General features: G+C 45.8%; 1 protein-coding gene across 3 annotated transcripts in view; it reads right to left on the bottom strand.

Annotated features, from left to right (window-relative positions):
* Nucleotides 1-4,578: 4,578 nt before the first annotated feature.
* The window catches only part of HAGH (hydroxyacylglutathione hydrolase), a 17,214-nt gene continuing 6,424 nt past the window's right edge, over nucleotides 4,579-15,368 (bottom strand). For all 3 annotated transcript variants that reach the window (XM_024212414.3, XM_024212415.3, XM_029911250.1), the window contains exons 2-9: nucleotides 14,047-14,228; nucleotides 13,433-13,497; nucleotides 11,733-11,850; nucleotides 10,243-10,351; nucleotides 9,359-9,462; nucleotides 8,774-8,875; nucleotides 7,778-7,857; nucleotides 4,579-6,890 (exon numbers count right to left, since the gene is read on the bottom strand). In XM_024212414.3, the coding sequence (XP_024068182.2) occupies nucleotides 6,791-6,890; nucleotides 7,778-7,857; nucleotides 8,774-8,875; nucleotides 9,359-9,462; nucleotides 10,243-10,351; nucleotides 11,733-11,850; nucleotides 13,433-13,497; nucleotides 14,047-14,151 (783 nt within the window). In that variant the 5' untranslated portion in view covers nucleotides 14,152-14,228 and the 3' untranslated portion in view covers nucleotides 4,579-6,790. The remainder of the gene's footprint in view (nucleotides 6,891-7,777; nucleotides 7,858-8,773; nucleotides 8,876-9,358; nucleotides 9,463-10,242; nucleotides 10,352-11,732; nucleotides 11,851-13,432; nucleotides 13,498-14,046; nucleotides 14,229-15,368) is intronic.

The raw sequence follows: 15,368 nt of genomic DNA, 5'->3' as shown, positions 1-15,368 counted from the left end.
ATATTTCTTTGCACCTAGAAAGAGCTTTCAACCCCAGGGTCGCAACATGTTATACAGCCCCGTTTTACAGTTGGGGAAACTGAGGCAAAATCTGAGTGCATTGACTGTCTTTTTACTTCACATTTGTACAGCACCTAGCGCAACAGGGTCCTAATCCCTGCTTGGAGCCCTCAAGCATTACAGTACTACAAATAAATAATAATTAATGGCTTATCCATGTCAAACAAAAAGGCTGGGGCAGGGCCAGGCCTAGAACTCAGATCTCCTGACGCCAGTGTGGGATTAAGGTATAAAATAACTAAGCTACAGTTAAGGGCCTTGCAATATGAGGGGCCTCTAAAAAAGAAAAAACTGACTCCATTTCAAATTTTATCAAAATCAGTTGATAAGGAGATATGGGGAAAAGAAGATTCACTCTAAATACAGACATTTTTGTTCAAATATGACAAAAATATACACATCATTATTGACAGTCGAGAGGCCAGGTCTGAGGGGAAAAAACCAATAAAAGCACTTGTAAAATTAGTATTTCTATGAGTAAGTCTGCTATCAGTCTCCTGAGGCAGCATTTTGTTGGCCAGTTGCTACTGGTAAAATTCTGACTGTGCCTTCATAATTTATGAAAATAAATAAATAATCTCACCGCTGATAAAATCGGGAAAAATGTGAGGTTGGAGATGGCGGTGTCGTGAAGCCATCCTGCCAAGCTCATACTCATGTTAGTGTGTTCTTTCTTCTTTTGATCTGTACATCCATACAACTGTGTATTTTAGTGTGCATGCTTCATGCGCTATACGTGCGTCACATGATTGAGTTTGCAGGTGATCGTCTTATGGACTTGGGTCGAGTGGATCTTGAGGAGGATACATTTGTGTTGGCTTCCCTCCGTCAGTTTTGGGAACCTTCACAGTAAATATCAGTGAATGCTGCCCAGAGGATTTTGAGAGAAACGAAGGAAGATATACATATATATCAAAATATTCTGAGTACTTGGTGAGCAAGTTATTTCAAACTATCTGCATATATGATTTATAGGCTATTAAAGCCTATAATATTCATAATATTTGCCTGAATATAGGCTAGTTTTTCTCACTTTCTCAATGCCCGTCTGGAGATTACCAGTCTTTTTTCTGGTAAATTCTTTCTTTCTCTTTTGCACATATAGCTTGTTGTCCCTCTGTATGTCCAAGATTGATTGGTGGTCCTTGGGGAGACAGAGGATAGAGAAGTGAATGCGAAGAAAGATGTCTACCTAGAAAAAAGACTGGGATTTTCTGCTTGGCGGGTTTGGAGCATGCAAGAGAATATTTTATTATAGGTAGTATGCTATGTAAAAATTCTTATATAGACTTATAAATCACACATCATATGCGTAATACATTGTATGGCAAAAGAAAAATCCCAACAATTCATTGGTTTGTAGCAAAAATTAAATCAGAATAAACGTTTGTAAATATATTTTATATATAGTCTGGATGAATGTATTTCCCTAAAAAACATTAATCAAATATTTTTTCATTTATTCATATGAAAAGAAGGATAATTTTCCTTATTCATGGTGTAAACAAAATTATATATCCTCTTGTTTTCCTGTGAGAACACAGACAAAATAGCACTAACTTTCACAGAAATATCCTGGTTTCAGAGGGGTAGCTGTGTTAGTCTGTATCAGTAAAAACAACGAGGAGTCCTTGTGGCACCTTAGAGACTAACAAATATCCTGGTAAAATAACACAGGCTTTTGGCATATAATTTGTTGTGGTACAGATATATACAGCTCAATATTTACAATATAAAATTCATTTTTTTACTGGTTTCGATAAAAACTTTCTGCTACTAATTTTTGTACCAATATTAGGTAATTCAGCATAACCGTTCATAAAAACAAAACAAATCAATTTGTTGGAAAAATACAACCCGCATACAATTTTCTGATGGTTTGCTTATTACCTGGGTGTAATTCATATCAATATAACTAATAGTTGAGCTTTTAAGCTTGTGGGTTATCCGCATCCTATATCTCCTAAGAGTCTCATTGCGTATTCAGACCAGGAATGCCACAATTTAGATGCCCCAACATAGAAGAAAATTTTTCTGAGAACTCTTCTAGTAAATTGTATTATTTACTGTACTGTTTTTGTATTGTATTGTTTACTTAGGTATGCAATTAGTTCAAAAAATTTGTCTAAAATTTATTTCTGTCATGATGTCAACGTTAGAGGGCTGCTGAAAATGAAGATTATTCTATTTTTACAACTTTGCCTTTGTATATATGCAAATATAAAGCTTTTGTGTTTATATATTCAATGTCCTTTCTGTGAAAATAATAAATTCTTTTTTTTATGGTATGGGGCCTCTTATACTTGACGTAGTTTAGGGCCTCAGAATGTTCTAATCTGGCCCTGCCTGAGGTCCAGTAAAGCAGCTGTCTTGTAACAATCATTGTACTTTAAAGTGGTTGTTTCTTTTAATTAGATTTTAAAAAATTGCTTCCTTTGCTACTATAATTAAACTGAGGGCTGATAATGAATTTTAAGTTCATACATCTGTGTCTTCCTGTTTATTATAGCAGGTACAGAATTCGTCTTGGACTTTTTGATGTCCTGATTGTGTATTAACCTCACTGCTGGGAAATAGCAAATAGAGGATAAGCCATATTGTGTGAGTGAGGGGGTAGATGCCAGCACTCCCAAATTCTAATCTCACTTATGCCAATGATTTACTGTGTGATAGTAGACAAGTCACCAACTGGTCTGGACCCAGTGCAGCTCTCATAAGCAGGTGGAATCTCCTTTGGGTGCAGTGGAGATTGGACGCTTCCCCCCAGGGCTGAATTTAAGCCTCTATGCCTCCATTCCCCTCTTCCCCCCCCCCCCCCCCTCCCCCCCCCCCCCCATGACGCTGCAGATAACAGCAAACTGCTCCCTGCAGAGGTGTTATGTAGTTTAATTTGTAAGTGGAGAGCCGGGGCAGACCCGTGGAAAGAACATTTGACTAAGTGCATCTGCTCTATTGCCAACCCCAAGTATTCAAAAATCATGAGGCAGTCCTCCCAAAACCATGAACTATAGTTTGACTGTGGTCTGTCTTCTGCTTATTGAATCCCCCTCACAGCTGTTTAGTGTTGCTAAGTCTAGGTCTACACTACAGCGGGGTTCCGACCTAAGATACGCAACTTCAGCTACGTGAATACCGTAGCTGAAGTTGCGTATTTTAGGTCGGCTTACCTGGCGGTGAGGACGGGGGAAAGCCGACCGCTGCCGCGCTGCCGCCGACTCCGCTGCCGCCTCTTGTCGAGGTGGATTTCCGGAGTCGACGGCAGAGCGATCAGGGATCGATTTTACCGCGTCCTCACGAGACGCGGTAAGTCGATCCCCAATAAACCGATTGCTACCCGCCGGATCGGCGGGTAGTGAAGACGTAGCCTTACTTTCCCAACTATATTGAATAAGGTGGTTTGGGTCTTGCTTGCTAGCTGATGGTGCAGAACTTCCAGCTTCTCTCCATCCCCCCACATTGTAATTAATCGTGTGCTCTCTCCTTCCTCCATGTTAAAGAGAGACAGACTCTTCCTCTAACAGAAATGCCAATACCGAAGGCTCAAAGGGCACAGTGGGTTTCAGGGCGGTCTTTTGATTTCCATTTTAAAGGAACAACCCTTAGTAATAAGTGAAATATTTAAATTTTCATTTTTTCCCTTTAGATTACTGCCCCCAGTGATGCTCTGTTTACTCTTCTCTCCACTTTGCAGTAATAATTCTCAAACTGTTTTTCTTTTTTAATTGAAAATGTACAGGTTTTAGAGACAGTTGGGAAATCTTTGTTTCAGAAACTGCAGTATTTAGACATTTATATCACTTTTTAGAGTGTGTAAAAAAAGTCACCCACCCCTCAATTTAAGTCATGTCTCTTTAAAATACTTTCATCATGTGACTGCGCTGGATGGCAAGCAAAAAATTAACTCGAATTCAAGAGGAGACAAAGTCCACCAGGCCCACATTACTTATCAGGCCATAACCAGAAGAGGAGGAACTAGATTCAGCAGAGGCTTGAAATGACTCAGCATTACTGTTTCAGCTGTGAAGCATTTATTGAAGACCATACATTTAGTTGGTAACTGTGCAATCAGAAGAGACACAGGAGGAGAATGTAATTAGGAGCCCAGTTCATTAAGATATGGGTGTCAGAATTTTTCAAGTGTGTATTCTACCACTTTGTGCTCATATCACGTTCTCGCTGGCAAGATGAAAACACCGCACGGTCAACTCCTACACAAACTGTCCCTGCAAGCTTCCCTCCCCTCAGGCCCTGCTTCTAAGGTACATGCATCTGTGGGCATCAAACGTGAGGACACAGAACTTGCACCATCACAGTGACAGGTGTTAGAAGGGAAAGTATTAATAGCAACATGCATCTTTGCTGCATTTGAGCAGTAACCACTGCAGAGCTTAAAATAGATACTACAGTAGCCACACATTGGATAGTATTCACCCTCCCAGTTATCACATAACAAAATGCGGGCACTGTTACATGGCTTAGGGCTCTTAAAAATAAAAATAAAAAATGGGGAAGAGTGAATTATCCCTGGATGAAAGCTAGAGTCTCTGAGCACTTTACAAACCTAGATACACATTAGCCCTAGCCCCCTGGAAGGCAGGAAGTCCATGCATTGTTTAACCATGCAGAAATTGAGGGACAGAGAAGGTCAGGGGCCTGTCCAAGGCCAGAAACAGACTCCAGAAAGGGGAGCCAGGACTACTCTGCCCTAACCACTTAGGGTGGGAGGGAAGTTACTTTTGAAAACGATCCTCCTTAAAGCGCAGTTCTCCGAAGACTCCAGTGACACCAGCTCTGGCTCAGAGATGCAGATGTGGAAGTTGCTCCGAGGAGGACAGAATGAGCAGCTTGTGTTAATAGGCTGCTTTTGGCCATGTATTTAGAAGAAGCCGAAACGAACACGGATTCATGGCACAGATGGCAAGGGGGCACTGACACCATGGCTAGCCCCCCCCTCCCGCCAGCTCACTTGAAGCCTATCTTCCAACACGGACACTGAAAACTCTGGGTAGCAGTTCTTTGACATGGCAAAATTCTGCATATTCTCTCCCCACCCCAGCAGTTACTGGGAACCATCCTTTGCTCTGAAAGAGACCAAGAGGTCCTTTTTGTCCAGAGAATCAAACCATGAGCAGCATGAAAACAAACCGAGAGAAGGGGTGGGGAAAAAAAATCAGGCTTAATTCACCCCCTCTGTGCCATGCAAGGTCTCTACCAGGGAGGCAGGGTTTCCATGCTGTCGAGCTGCTTTCATAAAATTGTGCTCGGGTTCACCAGGATGAACAGCGTGTTGAAATGAGCACAGCGGTCTGGGGAGGAAGTTCCCATCATGTCTGTTTCAGGCTGGCTGCCCACTCCCGATCATCGCGATGTGCCTGCCGTTCACACCAGGGAGGGCTCTGAGCCACAAGGGCAAGGAAAGGAAAGTTTAAGGAACAAACGTTGTGTTGGAAGACACCCTGGATCTGCCTAGAAACCAGGCTTCAGTGCAGCTGAGCGAAAAGGGCAAGCTTTGATTTCTTTACATTTAGAGAGTCCTGTTAAACGAAGCTTCTGCTGGAAGACTAGGAGGCTGCAGGAGCTAAGGGGTTAAACCAGGGAACTCTAGTTTCTACTCCTATTGAAGGAGGCCCTGAAGGGTAGCCGCTGTTCCAAAACAGCTGGTACCGTGATGATCTTGGGCACCACAGTAACCAGAACTCTCAAATCTTTTGGCCGGAAGGGTCAGCTGGGCTAATCCTGTTAGGTGAAAGTAGCATGTACAGCATAAAGAAGCTATCCTGATGGCACAATGGTCGGAAAGGTTATAGCTATGGTCTAACGGAATAGCTACTCAAACTTGTAGGACATGCATTTACTCACTAGACCAAGTTAGTTCTCTTTAGGATCATACTGGTCTATCGGCCGAGTCCCTACCTCAGACCTGGTGTTGTTACAGGCACTATGCACAGTATACTTTGGAGGGGAGTCAGTGGGTACATGCAAGCTGCTTTTTAAGCCGTTAATACTCAGCTGTTCATACTTGAAGGGGCAGTCTGAAAAACATGCTGTCTAGAAATTATTCATCTCTAAGATGCAGAAGGAAAGGGGTGGAAGGGGGGGGAGGGGAGGGGGAAAACTAGTCTCTAATGCAAGCTTGGACAGTCTTATTTCTACAGCCAGCTGTATCCAGATACCAAGCAAGTTGGGCAGCATATTTAATGAATTAGACCCTTAATTGTGGGTGGCAAAGTGAGCACTGCACTATGACGAATGAATGTAGCAGATCTTAAAGTGACAGAATCAGAAAGGTTAATTTCGTAAGTTGCAAAAGGATTCTTCTTTAGACAGGCATTTGGTTACGTGCATTCCAGAGTTTTGCTTTAATGGTAGAAGTCTCCTGGCCCAATCCTGCAGTCAGATCTCCTATAAAGCTAACTGAGTCTTCCCCTGGTAAGGACTGAGCCCTCAAATGTGCCTTCCCCTCCCACCACCACACACTGAACATTTGTAAGGATTCATGCAAAGCCTCACTGCATCTGACAGTTTGAAAGCCAGGAATAAATATTCTTTAACATCTTATAAATATGCCATAGAACATCTCAACAAGAGCAAAGTGCTTTTTTCCCCGCCCCCCCCTTAAGACAGTTAAAAAAAACCTAACTGTGAATGTGTCTCCACCACAACAGAACAATGAAACTTCTAGTTCCTAAAACATGGTAAAACTGACAGGTAAGTGGTTCAGGCAAAGTACTCAGTCTTTTGGTACCCTGAAGTTATCCTTCTCTTTTCTGATGGCTCCCATTGTTCGAATGGGATCAGTTTCCCCAGCATGCTGCTGGACTGTCTTCTCTCTAGCAGAAGTAAAATAGACACGCCAATTTTATTTCACTGCTATAAGACTGTGTATAAATAGTATAACTCAGACCTGGTTTCACATTTGAGTTACAATCACACAAACTTCTAGGCAGTATTTCTTGCAAAGTGTCTGCTCACAAGATACTTGTCAACCCATGAAGATGGGAGGGCATGCCATTGTTTCTCTGGGCTGACCAGCATAATCCAGAACTGAGCCGCGTTGTAGCGGTCACAGCTAGCTTCAGAATTGTTAAAGCTGCAGTCATCAGCCAGAACAGATTGCAAGTGACAAAATCAACTGGCTGAGAGGAGGTGGGGGGAGGGATAGCTCAGTGGTTTGAGCATTGGCCTGCTAAACCCAGGGTTGTGAGTTCAATCCTTGAGGGGGCCATTTACAGATCTGGGGCAAAAAATTGAAAGGTCATTGAGTCTAGTCCCCTGCCAAGGTCTCTTCCAGTTCTATGAGATAGGTATATCTCCATATATTATATTATATTATTATTATAAGTTGCTTACATCTCCGGATTTGCACAAACAAGGAACATATCACTCAGCAAAGAAACAGATCTCCGCTAGAGTCAAAATTTATAGCATTCTTATACTTAGCCAATCATTACACCTTAATCTGTTGGCATAAATCTCTCCCATGATAAATAGCTAAGCATGTGAGAAGAGGTCACAGAATGGAACAATTTAAACGCAACTAATGCCACAGACTCACAAGCTCTCTTGTTTTAAGTGACACCTCTCTCTAGCTAAACTAAAATTTGCTGATGAAAGGCAGACCAACAAGCTTCGATTGTTGCTTTCTTGAGAGGTCATGGCCTCCCCATTTCCTTATAACCCAGGATAATATCAGGATCAGCCATGCATACACAGATACCTCACTCGCATGAAGGGGTTGTATGTAAACTCTTCTGCAATAGTGGATGGGATAGTTGGTTCGCCACTGTCATATTTTGCCTGTAAAAAAAGGGGAAAGATTTCTGCTTTATGATGGGTACAGATGTTAAAAGCAATGGTCTTCAGTATCATTCGGAAAAAGCTAAGACTCAGGGTCAGTGCTGTGTTTGCATTGCATCTAGCAGCTCTGAATGCCGCAAGGATACAGGCCAGACTGTTCTCACCAGAGGAAAAGTGGCATAATCCTCCCCGAAACAGACACATCTGTGCAACATTCAAACAGATCCAGGACACAGGCAGATGCTGAGCGGCCCCATTCGTAACCCCTCTAGAAGCAGGAATAGCACATGGGGAGGGGGGACTGGGAAGGACAGAGGGAAGCCAGACATAGGGGCCAGTGCTGGCTCAGAGGGTCTTCAGCTGTCTGGAATTGCCCCTTTGGCTTGGTTTTCCCGCTGCTCCCACCAGCAAGGCTACAGCTATGGCCTCTTTGGGATAAAGACAGTGTGCGAGCTCCGCCCATCTGCCTCGCTACCGCCGCTAATCCCCAAACCCCTTCGCGCTGCTGGGTTTAACCAAACCCAGAACACGACCTGCCTCAGCCTCCTGATCCCTGTCGTTGCCCTCATCCCACCCCTCCACTCCTCTCAGCATCCCTGTCCCTCCCACCAACCACACTCTTACTCTCCTCCTAGCACCATGGCTTCACCCACAAACCTTGCACGACTTTGATGGAGGCGTACAGGTCACCTCTGCCACCACATCACATTGGTGCCGTTGCCCTCCTTCTCCCTCTTATTTGTTAGACTCACTTGTTGCATCTTGTCCCACACTGGACTAAGCTCTGAGACAGCGGCCAGATCTACCTGTGTTTGTACAATGCCTCCCCCTGATCCCAAAAGAGGCTTTGGGATGCTACCCCACTATTAAAATAATTCTAATAAACCACTAAGCCTAATGCCAAGATCCCACTTACCTTAGCCCAGGCTAGTTTTTGTTGGATGGCAGCGTTATTGGGTTCAACGTGACGGGCAAATTTTAGGTTGTTGATGGTGTATTCGTGACCACAGTAAACTCTCTAAGAGAAGGGGCGGGGGGAACAACAACAAAGTTACACTCACACCACTTAACATCCCAGGATCTCAAAGCACCATTACAGAAGTTAGGGCTGCAAACCCGGCTCTAGTGGAGTTAATGGCAAAGGCTCATAATCCTCTAGAACATGGAAATAGATTATATCCACCTTACGGAGGCACAGGGCAAATGGGGAAGAGACCTGCCTGATGTCACATGGCAGAGCTGGGAAGAGAACTCAGGAGTCTGGGTCCCAAGTCCTCTGCTCTAGCCCGCATTCCCTCTTTATGAGCAAAAACCATGCTCCCTTCTCCATTGACCCCTGGCTGTTCTACATGCCAGACAGTCCCTGGATATAGCCCTCGTTCATTCTGAAAGATCACTTCCCCCATTTTGAACAATTTGGTATTAGGAAGGTAGTTTCCTTCTTAAATCTGTAATAGGTTCAGCTTGGTTAATGTGCTAACATGAGATGCGGGATCGATACCGTTTCAGGGTCCAGGCGGCCTAAAATCTCTATCAGGGCTTTGTACATTTCCTCTGGGGTTCCCTCGAAGAACTTCCCACAGCCAGCCACGAACAGCGTGTCACCTGGGAGGGGGACAGGACACAGTGTCATGACCAGACAACACACTGGAGCAGACAATCCCAGAAAAAAAAAAAAAATTGGTACTGTAGCTGGTCATAGCCATCATTACAGGCAAGCTTCCCACACACACAGTTTGCCACTGTAACCAAGAGACGTGGCTAGAAGGCCGTGCTATAGATCCAATGAGCATTGGTCTGTAAAGAGATACGTGATGGTGCCTAACTCTTGGTTGTTTGGGTACGTTGATGAGAGCCTATTAAGGAGCAAGTACATGTGATCAAGTTCAAAGCCTCAGACCTACTTCACTCAAGGGAGGATCACCACCCAGGTTTCCAGAGACAAAAAGTCAATGCACTACCCACTAGCATATTCGCCCACCTAGTCTCCCCTCCAGTTAGCTACACAACTAACAAAGTGGTAAGAAAATACAGGAAAGCAAACATGGAATTTTATTAGCAATCGCTAATTTGGCCCAAGCCTCGCTAGCTGGACAAGTTTAGGGAGATTCCCATTTAGTGAGCTGGGGGATCAGCGTTCACGTCACACTCCCCATCAGCACGGGCAAGCTAGTGATCCAACCAGTGGACCAAATTCGATGATGAATCCTGGTCACGTGCCACCTGAGGCACGTTGCACATATGCTAGGAAGAAGTGAGCTGTGATTGTAACAAGGAACAGGGAAAGAACCTAAACGTAGATAATCAGGAGAACATAAGCAGAGGAAAGACCTGCATTTCTCAGCAACACAGATCGGAGGCAAAAAAACCCACCCAACTTCTCACCTGTAAAGACAGCGGGAGGCTCAGAACTATTTGGTTTAGTCACATAATAACAGATGTGTCCAGAAGTGTGACATGGCGTATAGAGGCATTTCACATGAAGAGATCCCACCTGAGGAGAAAGCCAAAGATTGAAGTTAGGCCACTGTGAACTGGTGGCACGGGAGATTAACTCAATGCTTTTCTAGTTGTACGATTCAGGATGGCCCAGGAATTCTGCAGACAAGTTCTCAGAGCCGCAGAGTAAAATGCCACAGGGGCTCAGCACTGTAAGGAGCGGGGAGAGAACTGAGCGTATTACTTAAAAGCAGGTCCTGAGTCACTCTCGTTTACAGGCAGAGTGACCCAGTCCTTGGCCGTGAACGAGGCCAAGCCAAGAGCAAACAGATCGAGAGACATACAAAACCTAAACAAGTTAATCAAGTGTAAACCGCTACTGCCAGGAGCTATGTTAAAGGGGAAGTGAGCTATACCCAGAGACACAGGGCTGGTCCACACTACCCGCCCAATTCAGCGGGTAGAGATTGATCTTCTGGGATCGATTTATCGCGTCTCATCTGGACGCGATAGATCGATCCCAGAAGCGCTCCCCTATCGACTGCGGAACTCCTGCTCGCCGAGAGGAGGAAGCGCTGTCGACGGGGGAGCCTGCCTGCGCCGCGTGGACCCGCAGTACGTAAATTTAGTTCGATCTAGGAAACTTCGACTTCAGCTATGCTCGTAGCTGAAGTTGCGTTTCATATATCGATCCCCCGCCCCAGTGTGGACCTGCCCACATACTAAAACAGCCTGCTCACCAGGCTATGGGGCCATTTATCACAGACATGAGTTAAAATTTAGTGCCTCCCCCTCCCCCCACACACACACACACTTGCCAGCGTCTCCTGGTGCTTCCTTTTTTGCTAACTATATCCCTAAATGTATATTTCGGAGACGAGCAGAATTCCTGTGCATCGGCACCACTGCAGCATGTTTTACTGGACAGGCTCCAAAACGTAGCTGGCAGATACCTCCGCTGCAGTGAAACGAAAGCTTTCTTCGAAGAACGTCAGTTGGTTTAGCTTAGGAAGAGCACCGCGAGTCCTGAACCACTCACTTCCTCGGGCCGAGTACTGCAGTCCGGCCAGAGCAAGGAGGAGAGAGTCTCCACTCCGCGCTCGCTGACCTGCAGCAGCTCATTTTTAAACCTCGGGCTTAGATACTTACCTGGCCTCCATCACCGTAGTGTCTAAGCACCTCACAGTCTTTAAATGCTTTTATCCTCACAACACCCCCGTGAGGCAGGACAGTGGTATTATCCCCACTGTACAGATGGAGAACAAAGGCAGGGACTTGTCCAAGGTCACACAGGGACGCTCTGGCAGAGCAGGGAACGGAACAGGTTATGACCGATGAACCCTGCAGTGGCTGCCTATGTAGAGACCAGTGGCACCTGTCCAGCTCTAGACAAGCTTCTCAAGTGGAAGGCACATTCCAGATGTGTTATTTTTTACCTGAAATGATGTCGAGTGAGACACTTTCTGTGTCAGGGCTCCCACTCGGTTGTCTCCCCCATATACTCTTAACCCAGACTCCATCTTCACAAGCTTCTCGTTACCCCCGGCATGGTCCCTAAAAGGTCAAAAGGTCACATTTTGGCAGGCCACAAGATGCATTTCTTACAACTCTGGCCCTCCTCTAGCTACACTGCAAAGTCTGGCCAGTCCCCGGGCATTGAATTTTGCCACCTTTTGTAGTGTAAGCAGCTCCATTTTTCTCTTTCCCTGCACTCCACCTCCACACACAGTTTCAGAAGATTCATGGTCACCATCTCCTCCCTGAGGCTATGCCCTATCAAAGCTACTGCTTGACTTCATTGTTCAATTATTCATAGATTCATAGATTCTAGGACTGGAAGGGACCTCGAGAGGTCATCGAGTCCAGTCCCCTGCCCGCATGGCAGGACCAAATACTGTCTAGACCATCCCTGATAGACATTTATCTAACCTACTCTTAAATATCTCCAGAGATGGAGATTCCACAACCTCCCTAGGCAATTTATTCCAGTGTTTAACCACCCTGACAGTTAGGAACTTTTTCCTAATGTCCAACCTAGACCTCCCTTGCTGCAGTTTAAGCCCATTGCTTCTTGTATGTTTTAAGAGGAAGACTGGGGCAATTTCTGCTGTGGGGTTCCCCACTGCAGCTGTGCTGAAGTCAATGGGGTATGTGCTCATTACAAAAAAACCAACCACCCAAAAAAACAAGCCACATTATTGACAAGACGTGACGGTTTTCAGGAGAGCTGGAGGAAGATTACACATCTCAATTCACAATGTAACAGCATTTTCTAGTCTTCAGCGTGAGGTTTTAGAATTGGATACCGTCTTTTCTGCAGAGCAAGAAGAGGGGCTAATGGGACATGGGCCCACATCCTTAGAGGTATTTAGGCACTTAAATGCCGCTGAAATCAATGGAAGATAGGTGCCTAAATACTGCAGCGGATCTGTGCTTTGGACACTGTCATGATGGGTGCTATACAAGTACACAGCTAGGTCAGTTAAACAGAAGCCCTCTTGTGAGTCATTCTTTTTTATTGCTATGAGAAAGCTGGTAGTGTCACCAGCTCCAGTTCAATAGCCTACGCTTGTATTAAAAGTGCTTCCTTAGAGCTTTCATTCCCACCAAACTTGGGTGTTATATAAATCTAATTTCATCACAGCCAGCTAAACAAGATGCCAAGCGAGACAAAGCCAGAGCAACTGTCAAACCGGTTTCCTCGCTCCACTTTCCCTGGGGCTTGATTCGGCTCTCAGTTATGCACACGCAGCATCCCGCAGTGATAAATGCATGCACATACCCAAGGACCAAACTCTGCCTCCGGTAATCTGCTTTGTTGAGGTCGGTTCTCCTGGCTTCACTGGGCTTGGAATCCAAGCCCAGTGAAGCCAGTGGGCAGATTGCCATTGACTTCAGTGGCTCTGGATCAGGCCCATTGAGCCTAACAGGGAATCTCCTTGTAAAGGCGCCTGAGAGATGACAAGTTAGTACATTTCCACTGCGCCCTGGCTCCTCTGAGCAGGAACTCAAGGGTGGGGACCAATATTATCTGGAAGAACCACCCCCTGAATTGTGCTTTGGATGAACAGCTGCCTCCAGAGGCAATTCTGCCCTAAGGAAAACAGATTAGGACATCATAGAACGTAAGTGTTACCAATGGTGATGGGTGGTTAGAACTGTAGTCAGCTTCACGCCATGCTTTCTGACCACTTCCACAACCTACAAACAGAGCGTCATAGAAACATTAGAATTCACATAACCTGGCGTAGGCACGGCCTCGACCATGAGTAGGGGCTTTTGGGCCTCCATTACGGTTTGTAAGGAACTGAGCCAGAACCTGCATCCCAGAACTCGGGCAAGGCTCCCATTAACTTTGCTGGGAATGATGCCAGAGTAAGGACTGCAGATCAGGTCAGTAGGGCTTGCCAGACTGGATCAGAACATCAGTCCAATGTCCCACCTCTGGCAAATACTTGTTACTACATAGGAAGCCAAGAAAAACCTCCATACTGCACCCAGGGCAGATAAAGGGGAGAAAATATCCTTCCTGGTCACGTCTCAACAAACAATTTGGTTACCCTTATCCGAGCAGCTGTATGGACCAGTCATCATGACATTGTCCAGCCTTTTTGCCCCTAACCCAGAGCAAGGCTCATGGTTAATCATTTCCTGCATTTAAATGCAGGGTTAGCTTAGGCAGCACCAAGCCAAACCCAGCTCCCCTTTCACCAGGCAAAGCGCGTTAGCCAGAGCGCCATGGAGCGTTACCTTCTGGGGTTGCACCGGGTCAACAATCGCTGCCTCTTTGGTGTCCTCATCGATGAGGAGATACATGTAGTTGTCCGTGAGGGCCGGAAGCAGCTCCACCTTCATGTTGGTCTGTGTGACTAGCTTAGACCTTCTCAGATCAGAGTCGGCGTGGAGGAAGCCAGCTCCTGGCCGTGTTGCACCTGGGGATGCAGAGGATATTTAAAAACGAGGTTGGTGCAGCAGCGAAACGGGTGGGGGAGGAAGAGTACAGGGGACCCTGTGGCTCTGAACTCCAAGGCTCTGAAGGGCCCCGGAGAAGAGCAGCACGTGGCTTAATGCCGTCTCCCGCTGGAGCGGATATGGGCTGCAACATCTAGGAGGATAATCAAGGGTACAGGAGGGGTGAATCCTCCCAGGCAGAATGCCACCTGCCACAACGAGGAGTCAAATGGCTATCACCTGGCAGTATGGCCCTGCTTCCCCAGGAGAAAACCTGGCAAGCCACCACAGAGATGAGAGACAGGCCCTGGCCCACAGCACTTACAGTCATCAATGAACCTATTTGCATGAGCAAAGTTACACAAGGTCTACGTGATTGCAGGATTGGGCCTAATTTGAGACCTGACAGAGGGGTAACGGAGCAGGCAGAGGGGGGTGGAGGAGGGCAGACAGCTGTCACAGCAGGAGGACTATGGGGTTAACAGCAAAGGTCAGTGTACAGCACAGTGGAGCCAAAATAAAGAAAGATGTTTTAGAGCCATATTTCTCAACAGCCAGTCCAGAGACCAGCGCCAGCCCCGGAGATCTCCCCGACACAGTTTAGAAAGGCAGCATGCCAGTCCCTGGTATCAAAAAGGTTGAGAAATGCTGTTTTAGAGCATAGACAGACACCTTTGGCTCATTCCTTGTAGGCACCATAGCAGCAACGTAGGGCAAAGGGGGAGAGAATGCAGGATTCTCTGCGGAGAACGCCGGCCTCCCCTCGGTATACAAGTTATTAACCAACATACGCTCTGGAGGAAAGGTTTGGGTTAGTGGGCTGCAGCCACTCAGATGTGACAAAACGAGGTGTTCTGCTGTTCGCTTTGGGTGAAGCGTTTAAGCAGATCCAGGACATTTCACACGAAAACAGCCCAAAGTAAAAAAGAAGCCTGTTTAACTCCACATGGAATCAGTATCGAAGAGAAGAGCCAATGGGCAAAAGGATCAGCCATTTAAATGGTGGGGATGAGCAAGAGATGATAGCCCACTTGGCCTCCTGTTTCTCGAGCCTCTAGTCACCTACTCACCAATTTCAGGGCTCCTATGTGTAGTTGTTAAAGGAAAAAAAAAAAAAAAAA

This window comes from Terrapene carolina, unplaced genomic scaffold (genome assembly GCF_002925995.2).
Source record: "Terrapene carolina triunguis isolate 2854851 unplaced genomic scaffold, T_m_triunguis-2.0 Scaffold93, whole genome shotgun sequence".
In the NCBI taxonomy this organism is placed as follows: Eukaryota; Metazoa; Chordata; order Testudines; family Emydidae; genus Terrapene; species Terrapene triunguis.
Note: the sequence above shows the minus strand (reverse complement) of the source record. Positions and strands in the feature narration are given on the sequence as shown.